General features: G+C 43.7%; 1 protein-coding gene across 2 annotated transcripts; it reads left to right on the top strand.

Annotated features, from left to right (window-relative positions):
- The first annotated feature begins 899 nt into the window (after positions 1–899).
- Positions 900–4,540, top strand: zfp36l2 (zinc finger protein 36, C3H type-like 2). Of its 2 annotated transcripts, none has more exons than XM_044046430.1 (2): positions 900–1,244; positions 1,439–4,540. In XM_044046430.1, the coding sequence occupies exons 1-2, from the start codon at positions 1,155–1,157 to the stop codon at positions 2,669–2,671; spliced, it is 1,323 nt and encodes a 440-aa protein (XP_043902365.1). In that variant the 5' UTR covers positions 900–1,154; the 3' UTR covers positions 2,672–4,540. The 2 variants fall into 2 exon arrangements, with proteins under 2 accessions (XP_043902365.1, XP_043902364.1); XM_044046429.1 differs by having other exon boundaries at positions 903–1,244; positions 1,436–4,540.
- Positions 4,541–15,530: the final 10,990 nt, after the last annotated feature.

Below are 15,530 nucleotides of genomic sequence, written 5' to 3'. Positions count from 1 at the left end.
GGTGGTACAAAAGTAGGTCATGCGAGAACAGCAGGTAGTAACTGTTTGTCAGTGTGTGTGTTAGACTGAAATAGACTGCTGCTGCTGCTTCTGCTGCTGCTGCTGCTGCTGCTGCTGCCTGTTGCACTGTGGAAGCTGATTATGCAACCAGTGGATTCTAAAAATTGTGCTGCACTCTGCCTCGACTCCTCTCCGCTCATACTTGCGGTCTTTACCCCGTCCACAGGGATGGAGAGGTGGGAGGTAGAGGCAAGAGTTTCCTTCCATTACAAATACATGTGTCAGCTTCCAAGTGTGGTGGTCCAGAGGCTGGAGAGGAGAGCTGCTGGTTCCAACTCCAGGACTGTTGCTTCCTTGTTTATATACAGTATTAGGAGTCTTCTGGGGAACTATATCTATTGTTGATTATTTATTTATTTTTTTAAAGAAAAGATAAAAAGGTGAAATTCAGTAAGGGAGCCTTTGAACAAGGCACCCCCTCACCACCCTCCACTCATAGCTTCAGAGGAGGGGAGGCCCAGGTGTGAATGTGCATGGTTAATTGTCTGGAGAACAGCATGCATGAATAATAGATGGCTCTACATTCCTTCTCAGCGAGAGACGAACCGAAAGGCAAAACCAACTTCCACAAAATTGGTTGTGTGATTAAAAGAAGAAGAAGAAAAAAAAAGAAAGAAGTTTTTGAGGGATGTGTGGGGTATGGGGAGGGGGGCGGGGGGATGGAGGAGGAGGAGGCGGGGGCTGCTGCTGCTGCTGGGGTTAGATTTCAAGGCGTGGTGTTGAAGAATAGGCGGCCAACCGGTGAATGGAAGTTTCCCCCCGGAGAGGAGGGGACAGAGGCGGCTCCTTAAAAAAAAGTTTGCGCCGACTTCGCTTCGCCCCTCCCTGACCACCGTCAAGCATTTATATTGACGCAGAGAGCGCGAGGGCGCACAGTGAAGCACCTTGACTCTGCGCTTCTCGAAGGGGAAGGAAACTTGGGGAAAAGAAAAAAACAACAACACAACACAACATCTTCAGCACCAGTCTGTCCCCTCTTCACTTTTTCTTCAGCGGACTTTACAACTGCAACTTTTGCAATCATTCCCCACAACCAAAACCAGTCGTGGCACAAACTACCGCCCTTCGCCTTCAGGGATCCTGGTCGGTCCTCCATGAAAGAGGCAGTGCGACAGCTAACTTGGGGAAACGAGATGTCTGCGACCGTCTTATCAGCTTTCTACGACATGGACATGCTTTACAAGGTAAAATCTATTCGTATAATCAAGTAATGTTGGCGTTTTTTCTAATGCTTTGCATCCAGAAAGACACTTAAATGTACTGTGTGTAAGTGAGCGTGTGCAACAAGTTGCAGGCAAAACAAAGTTGCCTCAAACACGCCATGTGGTCAAAGTACTCTTAAAACATGTCGCTAACGCGTCTCTTTTTCTTCCAGCAGCAGGATAAAAGCATGAACATGAACGCCCTCCACATAAACAGCATGCTGGACAAGAAGGCGGTGGGGGCTCCGGTGACGACTCCCAGCTCCGGCAGCTCCTTCACGCCAGGATTTTTCCGCAGAAACTCGACCAGCAACATGGAGGCGATGAACAACGGCAACAAGTACTCGATGTGCTCCTACGGGAACCTGAAGGAGAACACGCCGAACAGCAGCAGCAGTAGCAGCAGCTGCAGCGCCACGGCCCTCATGAACAAGGAGAACAAGTTCCGTGACCGCGCGTACAGCAGCGAGAGCGGAGAGCGCGGCGTGCTGCAGCAGAAGCCCAGCTCTCAGATCAACTCCACCCGCTACAAGACAGAGCTCTGCCGGCCCTTCGAGGAGAACGGCTCATGCAAGTACGGGGAGAAATGTCAGTTCGCTCACGGCTATCACGAGTTAAGAAGCCTGTCCCGCCACCCTAAGTACAAAACTGAGCCGTGTCGCACCTTCCACACCATCGGTTTCTGCCCCTACGGTCCCCGGTGTCACTTTATTCACAACGCTGAAGAGCGCCGGCCAGCTCCGGCCGCCAACGCTAACATGGTGCAGCATCCAGCGGAGCCCAGGTCGGCCCGCGAGCTGTGCGGCTACGGTCAGAGGGAGCTGCTGCCACCGCAACAACAGCAGCAGCAGCAGCAGCTCAGTTACACCCAGAGGGACAGACCAAAGCTCCACCACAGTCTCAGCTTCTCCGGCTTCTCCACCCACCACGGACTCGAGTCTCCCCTGCTCGACAGCCCCACGTCCCGGACCCCACCGCCTCCCACCACCGCTTCCTCCTCCTCCAGCTTCTACGAGGACGTACTCTCTCCAAACTCTGTGTCCTGCATCAACAGTGCCTTCAATTTCCCCGGGCAGGACTTAAAAGCCTTGCTGGCCCCGTTGGCTGTTCACGGCCCCAGCGGCTACGCCAACAACCACTCGGTCGGTGCCTACTACGGGCTGCAGAGCAGCATGTGCCCTCCCTCCCCTCCCACCTACAACATGAGCCACTTGCAGGCGCTGCGCCGCCTCAGCGAGTCGCCGGTGTTCGAGCCTCCTCCCAGCCCGCCAGACTCGCTCTCTGACCGGGAGAGCTATGCGAGCGGGTCCCTCAGCTCTTCCGGGAGCCTCAGCGGCTCTGAGTCTCCTACTCTGGACGGTGGAAGACGTTTGCCAATCTTCAGCAGGCTGTCGATTTCTGATGACTAATTTGATTGATTCATACTTTTTTTGTTTTCACTCGGATTTATGGACGGAGGTCTGGGGGGGAGGTAGACTGTCCTTCAAACCCCCCTCACCCCTTTTTCAGCAGCTTCCACCCTGCTGAAGTGCCTTTGAGCAAGACTGTTGAGTCCCTACAAGCTCCAGTGGTGCTGACCCTGCTCTGACCTCCCTGGTGGGGGGCAAGAGGAGAGAATCTCACCCCCAGGGATCAATAAAGCTTCACACAGTTTAAAGTGTCCTTGACCTGGCATTAGTTTAGTATTTTTTTGTTTGTTTTTTTCTTTATGTAATATAGCTGTATTAAAACTTAGATAGCAAACAGAAGGCATTCCATCAGTGCCTTGCCCAAGGGCTCACAGTAGCCCCCTCTCCCTTTTGCTCTATCAGGCAAGCCACACTTTTCCTGGGATTAGATGTGTGTGTAACATGACTTGACAAGAAGAAGAGACTAAGCGGTTTCAGATTTCCTCCCATCCTGCCAAGAATATGCCTTTGACTCAAAGTAACAGTTTTTCCTTTTTATTAAAGTGTGTTTTTCTTCTTTCCTCTTTTTGAAAGCTTCAACTTCCATTCCAGACCTGTTTTCTCCCAGCGCCACCCAGTGGTTCGTTTGGTTAGTCTAGTTTGTTGCTTGGTTTAAAAGCACTCTTGAGTTGGGTTTGTTTGGGGAAATCACTGCTGATGGTTGAACATATATTTTTTTAGCTGTTTTTGAGTGATTTGCATAGCGGTGCATAACTGGCTATGGACTATTTAACTTATTTATTATCTTGTGAAAAAAGTATAGGCTACATTGGTAATTTGTGTCCATACTGTATTTATCAAGTATGATGAAGCAATAGATCTATATTCTTTTATGTTTAAATTATGATCGCCATTATTAATCTGCATAAAGTGGAGTGTATGTTCTTTTCACAGTAATATATATATTTTGTTTTTTTTCTCCTTTTTTGTAACTTCACTTGGTATTTTTATTGTAAATGAGTAAAAAAAAAATCTTAATTTAAGAGAACGTATGTGATATTTATTTCATTAATTTTGTTTCCTTGTTTACGTTTATTAAAGTTTGCGTGATTGCTGTTTGCTCCTGAGGTTGTGTGTCAGTGCTGTAGAAGGCTTTTTTTTGTCCCTATTTAGATGCATCTGTAGAATGTATAAACAATGGTTGTACAGACCGTCCAACCCTTTTTTTTATCTAGATCAGACTTCAGTGACAAAGAACCCAAGTCAATAAATTAACCAAAAAGTATTTTCTTTTTTGTTTTTCTCTCTGTTTGCACGAGGTCACACTGTGATTCCAGCCACGTGCTAAAGAATGTAGCAATCCCTTGTGCCCCAGTATTATTGTGTAGTGCCTAAGGGGTTCACCATCTTGACATGCCTTAAAATTAACCAAATAAAGTATTTTTCCTACATGGCATCTTTTTATACACAGGTTGTACTGAATGTAGTGTTGGATTCTGAAAACATTTTTTTAAGGTTGTTACCACTCTGATAAACAACCATAAGTTCTGTCTAAGTCCCCGTCCCTCTTGTTTGAGTTCCCTTTTTTTTTCTTTTCTTTTTTTATGATATTGGAATCTAGTCTGAGTCTTGAGTTTGCTGGAGAGGGAAGTGGATGAACACGTTTGGTTTGTACATAGTAGGTACAGGGGGATGCACACTATGTACTTTTGACTACTTTATCAGAAGTAAAGCTTTTTGAATGTAACAAAAAAAAAAACGGACAAAAAGGCAACGAGAGTTGTAATATTTTTTTGGGGGAGTCGGTTCACTACAAATTGAGTGTGAGACTGTTAACTTTGTACTGTACATTTTTTGTAGTTCTCCCAATAAAAATAATTTTTTGAAACAGCTCCATCCTCGCAGGCTGTGATTTCTCACACACACACACACACACACACAAGTTGGACAGTTCAGCAGGTCTGACTTGAAAATTATAAAACATGAACCGATGATGATGTGCGGTGGTCTGAAACTTTTGCTTCTCATGTTGCTCACATGAAGCATGACTAGTCGTCTTCCTCCAGAAGAGAAAGCCTGCAGGCAGTGGAGGGGAGGGGAGGGGAGGGGAGGGGGTGTGTGTGTGTGCCTGATCTGCCCTGTGACACTACTTGGACCTGAATCCTCTGGGAGGGCTTTCAGAGCAAGTCCTGGCCCATTGTTCTCAGCATACAGTAAAAAAACAACAAAAAAACCACTGACTTGGTAGCGCTGCTTAGATTCCTGTCTCCGGTCCAACAAAAGACAGAACAGCTGAACTATTGGTATGGCCTGTGAAAAAAAGAAGAAATCTGATTCTGCAATGGAAAGCAACACCACACATAGAAACTGACAGCCCTGAATAAAACGTATGTAATATTACATAACGTGCGGTGCTGTGCTATAAACAGGGGAGACACACGATACGTCTTCACCACGTGGGGAATGGGGTTCGGAATTTTTAAATGGAAAATGTGTACGAGCAGCGTCGCAGTCACAGGAAAGCTGGGTGTATTGTGTTGGAGGCTCGGGTTATAAATCTCTGCCACCAGGATTACATTCTAATGTTTTAATAACTCCCACATTATGTTTCTATTTTCTGATGGGGTGTACCGTGGCACTCGGGCCCCATTAGAGCGCAGCTACCAGTCGACACCACACGACCACTTTATTAGGTACACTTGTTTAACTGCTTATTGACACAAGTATCTAATCAGACAATGACATGACAGCGACTTAACACATTTTTAGACGGGGTTAAGGCAACCTGCTGGGATTTTCATGCACAATCTCAACTAACCATTTGTTTCAACCAAGGTATAAGGAAGACCATCTTCTGAAAGCACATGTAGAACCTTTGAAGCAGACAGGTTACAGCAGCAGAATATCTCACTGTCTGCCACTCACCTCTGCCGCTTTATTAGCTGTAAATGAAGTGGCGGGTGAATGTCTTTGAAGATAAAGCTGTGAGGAAATGTCTCAGCTACGTCTTCTGTAAGATGTCCCAAACCAGAGGTGTTATATTTCAGTTTTTTTTCAGCTCAATCATAGAAGTTTGTGTGTCAATCATCTGAAAGTGGTGCAGTTAAAACGAAAAGGCACTGGTGCAGAGGAGTACACTCACTGATGTACCTGGTAATCTTCACTGATGAGACAAAAAGACAGGTGTCCGTAGGCCAGGACACAGTAGGTGTCTCACAATTGTGACAAATCAATCTGAATCCTCATATATGTTGCTTTGGCTGGTTGACCTTTCAGACTAAACTATCAGAAGCCTGTTTTTTGTCAGTGGTATCCCTGTGTCCTGAGGTCAGACATGCTGGGAACTGGACACCAGCCATCAACCCAATATTGATTAACCGAGTCTGTAAATTTGTGTACTTAGATGGGTGAAATAAGGACGGTAGTGAGTTTTACAAAGCACCAGCTTGTAGTGGGAGCATGACAACTCCTTCCCCTGTTCTGACAGGAGCTCAATTCTTGCTCCCATCTAGACCAATTAGAAGCTCCCTGGCCAGCACGGAGCCCTCAGTGTTGTGGTGTGTTGATTTTCCAAGAATCTTTCAAAAAGAAACTTAATTCCGCAGGCTGTTCAGCAAAGTTATCAGTGGCAGCAAAGGCAATAAAAAAAAACAAAGGGCCCAGGAGTTTTGTGGTGCCTGCAGTTCATGCCAAGATAAGGCAGGCCGATAAGGGCCCGGCAAATATTTACTGTGTCCTCAGGATTTCATAATGAAGTGTTTATCAGAGCAGAGCCGCAGAGCTGCACAATGCACTGGGCGCTGCCAAGTCAAATCCACGTACCTGTGACTCAGTGTGTGTGTGTGTGTGTGTGTGGCACTAAGTGTGTTCATCAACAAACCTGCATGTAATGTGTAATTAAGTGTATTAACATTTCTATATGTTGTGTCTATATAAGATTAAGTGTTTCTATGTAAGGATGTAGTGGTGTCGGTGTAAGCACACAGGGGTCTTTTCTAGTTAATGGCGTCTGGAGCTTCTACAATGAGAGGAAACGCTCTCTGACTTGTGATTAGGGCAGGAAGAGTCCCGCTTCCTGGCCACCACCCATTTCCACCTCTTCTTCGTCCTGCTGTTTTTCCTCCTCCTTCAGTTTCCCCTCTCCTCTGTAGTGGCGGCCCAGAGAAGTTACTATTTGTGTTGCACCGCTGCAGTGGGAAGCTCGGCTCGTCCTGGTATTGTTTTGGCATGTTAAGGCAGGAGCTGGGGTCAAGTAGTAACAGCACATAGTTTCGAGACTTTGTTTTTGCCTACATGGGGGCCAGATGGGTGGCAGTTTGCCAAGTAGAAAGTAGGTTGTAAATCACCTTTGTGTCAGAAAACCCAATTAGACTCGGCTAAACCCTTCATTTTAATCTGAACCCCCCCCCCAGGCTTGATTGTTGTTGATTTAGTAATAAAGGTATAAAATTACAGCGAATTAAGACAAATCTTTACATCTTTAATGAGCTATAATTACTACTCATAATTAAACTGAAAGTAAACAGTCCCTCATTTTAACTATCATGACTCCTCCTGCTCACAGAGGCGCACTGAGTCACTTGTGTACAGTGAAGACCACAATTCCCTACTGTATGCTAATCTGTGACTGTGTCACTATTCTGGTCTCACAATGAAACAATGTACAACACACTTGTGCTCAGTATGTACGTACGTGTCTTTGTGTGTGAAACTGATTTAAAACCCCACCCTGTTGACGCTTCTGTAAGGTATATATATACTGCATATATATATATATATATATATACCACTGAGTCGTTGGTACTTTTACGTTTCTCAGACAACAGCAACGTGATCAAGTGTAGCCACTAACTGACCTGAGGAGACTTGCTTCTGCAGTAATAGTCACAGAAGTTCATAGTTGGTGATAAATAGCTGAAGAAATTCAAAGGTGCACCAAAACACGGGTTTTAATTTGGTTCATAACGACTTCTGATTTTCCATTAGAATGTTTGATTGGGCCTTTCTAAGTGTAATATGCAGAAATAGAATTATATAACCTCACAAACAAGCAGACATAGCTCCACGCTTGGCTTGGACCCCAAGTTCGGAACCATGGTCATAGATGATGTAATAGTCACGGTGTCTTCCTCCTCTTCTTACAGAGCCTCAGACATGACATGGGTGAAAAAAATTAAATTGTGGCCACGAAATAAGTAAAATGTATGCACAAAATATTAACTTGTTCCCAGAATATCTCTGTATTATAAATTTCTTGAAAACAATGCTGTGTTTGCTGTATGGAAAACCTTTTAAAAACGACAAATATCATACAAGTAAAGTTCTGCTTTATTCTGTGGATAAGGCCACAGTCTAATCCGTGCCTTCAGCCATCTGGATGCACAGCCAATACAAGGTCTCAACCATGTACCATGTGGACGAGTAAATAACGTCCACATGGACGTGGATAATAAATAAATAATAAATGTCCTTCCTGTAACAGATGAAAACACATGTTTTCTCTTTTTAATACATGTGTGTGTGGGGTTATTGTTACAGCTTTTTGGCGTATGGCAGCCAATTAAATTAATTAAATGTACATATACAGTAGGTACAGCATACATCACTGACTCTCTTTAAGGTCACTCGCCAAAAACATAATCTTCCCTTTATTTTCAGGAAGCAGCCTCTGGCCCCTTTCTCAGCTGAGGTGACCTCCCTGACTGCCACAAGGTAAGCCACAGTGCACACACACTGAATAAGGTCATGCTGTTTGCCCAGTGGATGTCCGGTCTGGTGACGGTCAGGGTGCGATGGGGGGTCGAGAGGGTGGAGATCGGTGTGGGTGGAGGGAGTTGGCCGAGGACGGTCACGTTAGGCCGCCGCTGCTTAATTCACCACATTCCTCTCGGTGCATCGCCTGCCAAGCTGTAAATATTTACAGAGCATCTTGTGAGAGGCCTGAGTGTTTACAGCCAATGCTTGTGGCTCTTCGGCGAATGGTGTGTGTGTGTGTGTGTGTGCATGTCGGATGAGGTTCTTTCTCTGCACAGTTTACTAACACTGGCCCTTGGATCTTGGTTCAGGCCCCAAGTATGAGCACAATCTATGAATCAACAGAGGGAAGCAGCGAGCAGAGAGGCCGGAGCACTTCACTTTACCTTCTTCAGGAGTTGAGCTCCTATAGGAGCTTTAGGCAACACGATCTGCTGGAGTAAATTTGAAAATGCTTTCACCTCTCATCCAAGAGGCTACTTCAGTTCGGAAGACGCCTTTGCTTGAGTTGCTGGAGCCTCAACAACTACAGTGTGACCTGAATGACTGTGAACCCTCATCTACATCACACTCTACCTCCTCTGACCCCTGCACATGACACATGGGGTGTTTGTTTACCTTGGCTTTGGAGCTGATGTCACGTCTTTGTGGGTAAACATGCTCATAAAATGTATTTTTCTTCACCCTGCTCCAGATGTAAATAATGCAGAGGGTGTAAATACCAATCGCTGGCCATTTTAGGGAAGCAGTTTATAGATATATGTTTGTAGATTAATGAAGCCAAGGCAGAGCATGTCCTGTACATCTCCGTCTCCAGCTCTTTATTTTAGAGGTCAGATTTTCAGATTCGAGAATCAGGCAGACTTAGAAATATTAGAAAGATTAAAACAGGACAAGGAAGAGTGAAAGATTGATTTAACTTTATTTTCAGTAAAAGTCATTTAAATAAAAGTGCATTTATTATAAGGGGGGGCTCAGTTGTTTAACAGTGTAGGAAAAGTAATTGTTCAGCATCCAAAAGTGTTCAATGTGCCACAGTAAATCTTCACCGCGGGATAAGACAATTTCATTCCCCAGTAACAAATGAGTGTTGTAAAAGCAAAAATATTCACAATTTGACTACATCAATAAATACAAGCCTTGATGTTTCATTCATAGTAAAATGAAAAATAAAAATGAAGTCAATGGTCATTGGCCCTCATATAAATATACACAATAGAACTGTATTTCTTCCAGAGGAAGCTTGCGTACCACTGGTGGTACACGTACCACAGTTTGAGAACCATGGTTGTAGGAGGTCCCTAAATAAATGGTTCATGTGGCCTTCACAGTCACATGACATGTTTGGCAGTGCAGGCTCTTCACCACCACCACCGCCGCCGGCACCACCATCACAGTGACCCACGTTTACCTGCTGCTGCATCAATATTCATTTCATCATTCTCACAAAAACAAACAGAAAAATATGGGTTTTTTTGTGCTTGCAAAAAGAAAAACACATTTATATGCCGCTCACGAACATGAGCAAACTTTCACTATCATGACGAAACGTATGACCTGCGAAATGTCTACTTTAAACCACACAGTGCGAGCTTTTCTTAGCCAATATTAAGCTGTCTTTTCTGACATGAACATTTACTTTTTCAACTCAAAGACTTAAAGACACCTTAAGCCACCTTTAAAGATATGGAGTTCAGCAGCGGCAACAATAAAAGTCTGTCGATAACCCTGCTTTGTCGGTTTGCAGCATTGAGTACCCACGTTTGACGGAGAGCTATATGTGTCACTGACTCGGTCAACATGAGCTTGGTCTGAAAGAGAAGGGCAGAGAAGAGACGGAGGCAGGCGTGACAGTCTCAAGCCTGGGTATTTGACAGATATAGATGTAAAATTTAGCATGTCCTATCTAGTTCACTAAGGGGTTTACTTAGACCAGGCGTTGTCTCAAAACACGTGGTTGGCAGCGGAGCTCAGAGGCCGATAAGGAAGTATCTGTGAGGCGAGAGGGTGGGCTCTGTGACGGAGTGTGTGTGTTGACACTGCATGGCCTACTTACACTCCCTGACCAATGGCGTTACAGAAGGAGAAAGCCACACATGAGACATCGGCCGTGATGAATGAAGCATCACGGTCAGCTCTGCGGTTTGAGGGAGAGAGAGAAGGGAGTGTGGCAATAAGTGACTTAATTGGGCTGTTTATTTGGAGAGGCTCGTAGCAACGAGCAAATCCAGGACTTCTTTCATGTGACTTATTACTCAGTAAATACTTATCAGCGCGCAAGAGAATCCCTAAGGTCAGCGTGTGCAGGTTTTGTGTCCAGCTATTCATGTGTGTATGTGTGTGTTTGTGAGTCAGCCTAAATGTCTGTGCACTGAGTAATTATATATAATCTTCCCCAATAAATGTACACTATACAACTAGCACAACTATGCCACATTGAGTTGCCGTGTAAAACGGGTGTAGCTGGTGTTGTGAATGAATCCGGCTGCTCTGTGATTGCACTCAAGGCCAGATTCAGATTATATCACACAAGACACAATGCATATCATGTGCTCGTCACGTGTCGTTTTATGCGCTTACAGTGGACGCCAGAGGAAGGACGTGTGCGGCATTCATGTTCTCGACCTTTGCTTGTAACGAAGTACAAATACTTTGTTATTGTACTTAAGTACTAACGTCACATATCTGTACTTTACTTGTTACGACTAAATAAAATCAGAAGAAGAAGAGTTTGTTATTATATAGAGTTTTTCTCGTCTTCATGAGCTGCTTTATGCTACAGTTTTGTCATTCAGTGTCTTGCTCAGGGACACATATAGACAAGGAGGGCAAAGAATTGAACCCACAACCTTCTAGTTGAAGGACAACTCGCCCTACCACTGAGCCACCATGGCTCAACTCCTCACTCTTTTACTTTTACTTCTTAAGTACATTTTATATCATACAATTACTTTTGATACTGTAAATGTCATATACTTTAAGACTCTTTTACTTAACTTCAAATTCTACCAAAGTCATTTTCTGGTGAGGTACTTGTACTTTTACTCAAGAATCCCTTAACCAAGACTGAGCATGAGCTACTTATCTGATGGAGATTAAACAAAAGGAGTCTGAGGTGTGAGTGTGCGCTTTGTTTAATGTTTTGCTTAATTTTCTATCAGCCGTCCCAATGACTTTGATCCTAGTAAAATCAAGACCATAATAAAGAATATACTTAATCGTAAACATGTTAGCATTTACTGAAGAGGACTGACGTACTTAATACAACACAGTGCAGCTGCAAAAACAGCTCTCAGCCTTGTTTCCTTTACCACAAGCTCCGTATCAACCAGACAAGTCACGCTGACCCTTTCGATATGTATCTAAAATCTGTTTGCATGTGAATGTTATGAGTCACTTCACATACAGCAATAAGAATACATCATGAATGCTCATTAGTACTTTTGGAATAATAAAAACAAGGTATGGAGCCCATTCTGGCTCTCAGAGTTGGAGTTCAGCACCTTTGAGGTTTGACCTACATCTGGCAGAAAGTTAAAGGGGGCTAAGGGTCACCGAGTCCCGGATGTGGTGCTGGTGAGACCATATGTATCTCTATGTGTGTGTGTGTGTGTGTGTGTGTGCTAACTGTAGAGCAGTTTTGTTGGTTAGAACTTCGTGGTCTAGTTGCAGTGCTCTTACTCACGTCCATATTTCATATCTGCGCCTTTCAAACAAAAGCCGTATGTTGATACAATCTACTGGCCAGTCAGAGGAAATGAGTGTTTGTGTGTTCACTAATGATGTTTCTGTTTCTCTTTCTAATGAGATCCAGTTTTTCCACTGAGCTCACTAGATCGCCCTGTTTCATTTTTCATCATAACCACATACCTATCCTTCCCCCGTGCAGATACTGCGTTCATACCCGCGTGATGATGAAAGACACATGTTGGCGTTAAATCGTGTCCGCTGATTCAGCGAAAGTTTTGTGAACAGATGTTGTCTGCAGTGATCTGTATGTGAGACCGCGTACGTATGTGCTTCTCTGTAACCTTGAGATTTCCAGCTGGCTTCCTGTGATCGTGGCCAGCCAGTCACAGTTTCCACAAAATCGTCTCTTTAAAGGTGAGGTCAGATGTTAGGAATTCATTTTGCTCTGTGGATGAAAACCCAAAGACCAGTAAGCTCGACGAGGACAGGAAGTTTTGGGATCAGACTGTGCTTCAGCTGTCTTTAGGGGGTGACGGGAGCTCAGTGGTAGAGCGAGTTGTCTTTCAACTTGAAGTTTGTGGGTTCAGCTCCTGGCAGGAAATACAAATGGGGTAAGAATGAGTGAATGGCAAAAAAGTGTAGCGTACATAAAGTTTTAATCAGGTTGTGTCCTATCCTGGTTTCAGATCTATGTGCCATAACCCAAGTGGAGCCCAACAGTCAAGCTATCAGACTCCAAATATAACAGTATCTGCAGAAGCAGGTTAAGAAGATGCTGCTCAATTTGGAACGCTGCCTGACTCGATGTCAGGTGTGCGTATGAATGATAGTTCAACAATTAGTAATCTGTTCATTTGTGTGATCTAATAGCTCTTTCTTGAAGGTTAGTTTATGTAAGTTTGGCTCTGTTATGTTCAGACGAGAGGTCAGAATGACTGATATTCTTTATTGGTACTTACCAACAGTAAATCATCATTGAAATGTTACCATTAGTAGCTGCGTCCAAAAAAAGAAGAACCTGTAAAAACCCAGTGAGTTTCTCTAGCTGCCTTATATTATACTGTACCCTGTACCATGCTGGAGGTCTTGGCTGTGTTTGTACAATGAAGGGTATGATGTTTGGCAGCCCTGGCCATGTTCACAGTCTCACTGTTCCAGATTTGACTTTACAGACTTGCTTGCTTCCACCTCCCAGTCCCTGTGTCCAGCCTCTGCCGGTCTGTGCTGCAGGCGAATGCAAGTCCTGGATCTGCAGCAGTGCAACGGTTCTCCCATCAATGCTTCCTTTAAGGGTAAGTGGAGCTGAGCTACAGCACAGAACACCTTTATCTAGCACTCTCAGGACACTCATTCATACTCCAGAGAGCTATCTGAAGCAACTCACACACACACACACACTGCAAAAGCTGTATATGTGTGTACTTGTTCAAACACCATTGGGGAGCAAGAAAACACACCCCCTGCACTCATTTGCAGACTGTGTATGTGCAACTGTGTCCATGTGTGTTTTGCATCCAGGACTATGCATACACTCCCCTCTGTTTACTGTAAATAAAGATAGATTTCATTTTCTAAACAAACTCATATTTAATCGAATGATCAATTTCATACTCAGGCTTGTGTGGAGGCATTCAGATTATTATTTTTTTGGTTTGCTCCATGTGGCCGTTTCTCCAAAATGAACAGCAGATGCCGTTAGCGGTTTTCCATGTCAAGTTTACTCTGCAACACTCGGATTTCTCCTTAATAATCAAGAAACTGGCATTCCAAACGATATTCAGAACCACCCTGTGCACACGCACAGTGGCCCACTAACACAAGGACATACATACCTCTGTTGTTACTATAGTTAGTGGAGCAAACCTAAATCATATCCTCTCTGTGAGTCACCGTATAAACACACAGTCAGAATGACCTCAAATCATCTCGGGTCCAAACAAAACAGGGAAGTGGATGCAACTAATATGGAAAAAATGTGCCCTGAAACAAACGGATTTGTATTTGTTTTCTAATTTCTAAGTAATGATTCATTTACTCACATGTTGTGCTTGCGGACACAAAACTCTCTCTTATGGTTAAATGAATTTGACGATGCAAAACTGGTTTTGTTTTCACTCTCCCTTGACAATGCTTCCAACGTGATTGAGTCTGAAGCAGAAACCCAGTGCCAACTGATCAGGGAGTTCAAGCATGTTAAAGCGATAAATGTTGCACGTTGAAACGCTAACTGATGGCAATAATGGACATAATGACAGATGGTGAGTCATCAGGCCAGAAGTGACTGCGTGACCTTAATCACAATCTGCCTCTGTCTTTCCTGTGTCTGTGTCAATACAGAACAATACCACAGTTATTCACCCAAGGACAGGGCTTATGCAACATTCATCTGCAAGGCAGTTTTGAAAACTACCTCCACAACATCAACAAAACCTAATGTGATCACATTATAAAATAAATTGTAAACCTTATTAGATTAAGAAGGTATTTCCCTGCTTCCACTGAACTCAACACATAATTCTCATCTCTTGCTGGTCAGTTTTTGAAACAACATGGTGGACTTTTATTATCTGTAGATAATGATCATAATGTTGTGAGTTTAAAGCTGTGTGTTACACTTGTGTGTCTCACAACAGAAGGTTTCTCATTGCTCCATGGGGTTGTTAGCACTAATAAGTGAACATACCATGGACACTACTTTTAAATGGTTTAGTAAATTGGGGTGATTTTGGACACAGCCATGATTATCTAGCAATAATGCTTAATGTTTTCGAAAGATGCTGGAAGTTTTAATCGCTAATGTTACCTTGCGAAGTACAAGTTTCCCCTGAGCAACACCTGACTGGAAGTTACAGAGAGAATTTGGCCAAACATTAACAACATATGAGGACAATTCAAAGTTGTCCTCCTGCATTAGCTTCCTTAGCTTGCATTAGCTTATTCACACAGCTTGTTTCATTTCAAGGCTTCAAGTTTTTAGGATTAAGAGAAAGATCACTCATATATTTTAGGTGTCACTATGATTTTCAAAATTCAACAGTATATAAAACATATGTTTATGTGCTCTAATGTTAGCATTTACATGCACGCTAACAACAACAGTTGTTCCACTTAACGCAGACGTTTGCTGCTTTTATTGGAGCCTAATAAGTGTTGCAAGTTGCTTCCATGTGTGGAAAAACCTACTCTGACAGACCTACTTAGCGGTAATTATTTATGAACAATTGCTATATGGCAGAGTTAATTGATTGTCACAGGAGCTGGAGACCTTCACAATATCACTGAAATAATAATAATGGGAGCCCACGTCATACTTTTCATGCCTCATGTCCACAAAGAGGGCCACTTCTCTCCAGAAGAAATAAGGCTTGACATCTCTGCTCTGATAAAGTGGCAAACCTGTCACCGCATGTTTACACAGTGACACATTTTCTACTGC

This window comes from Solea senegalensis, linkage group LG15 (genome assembly GCF_019176455.1).
Source record: "Solea senegalensis isolate Sse05_10M linkage group LG15, IFAPA_SoseM_1, whole genome shotgun sequence".
NCBI lineage: Eukaryota > Metazoa > Chordata > Actinopteri > Pleuronectiformes > Soleidae > Solea > Solea senegalensis.
Note: the sequence above shows the minus strand (reverse complement) of the source record. Positions and strands in the feature narration are given on the sequence as shown.

Bases quoted from the DNA above. Each gene is read 5' to 3' on its own strand.
- zfp36l2 (XM_044046429.1), top strand. From the start codon at position 1,155: ATGAAAGAGGCAGTGCGACAGCTAACTTGGGGAAACGAGATGTCTGCG. The intron at 1,245-1,435 runs GTAAAATCTATT...TTTTTCTTCCAG, and splicing joins ACATGGACATGCTTTACAAG to CAGCAGGATAAAAGCATGAA.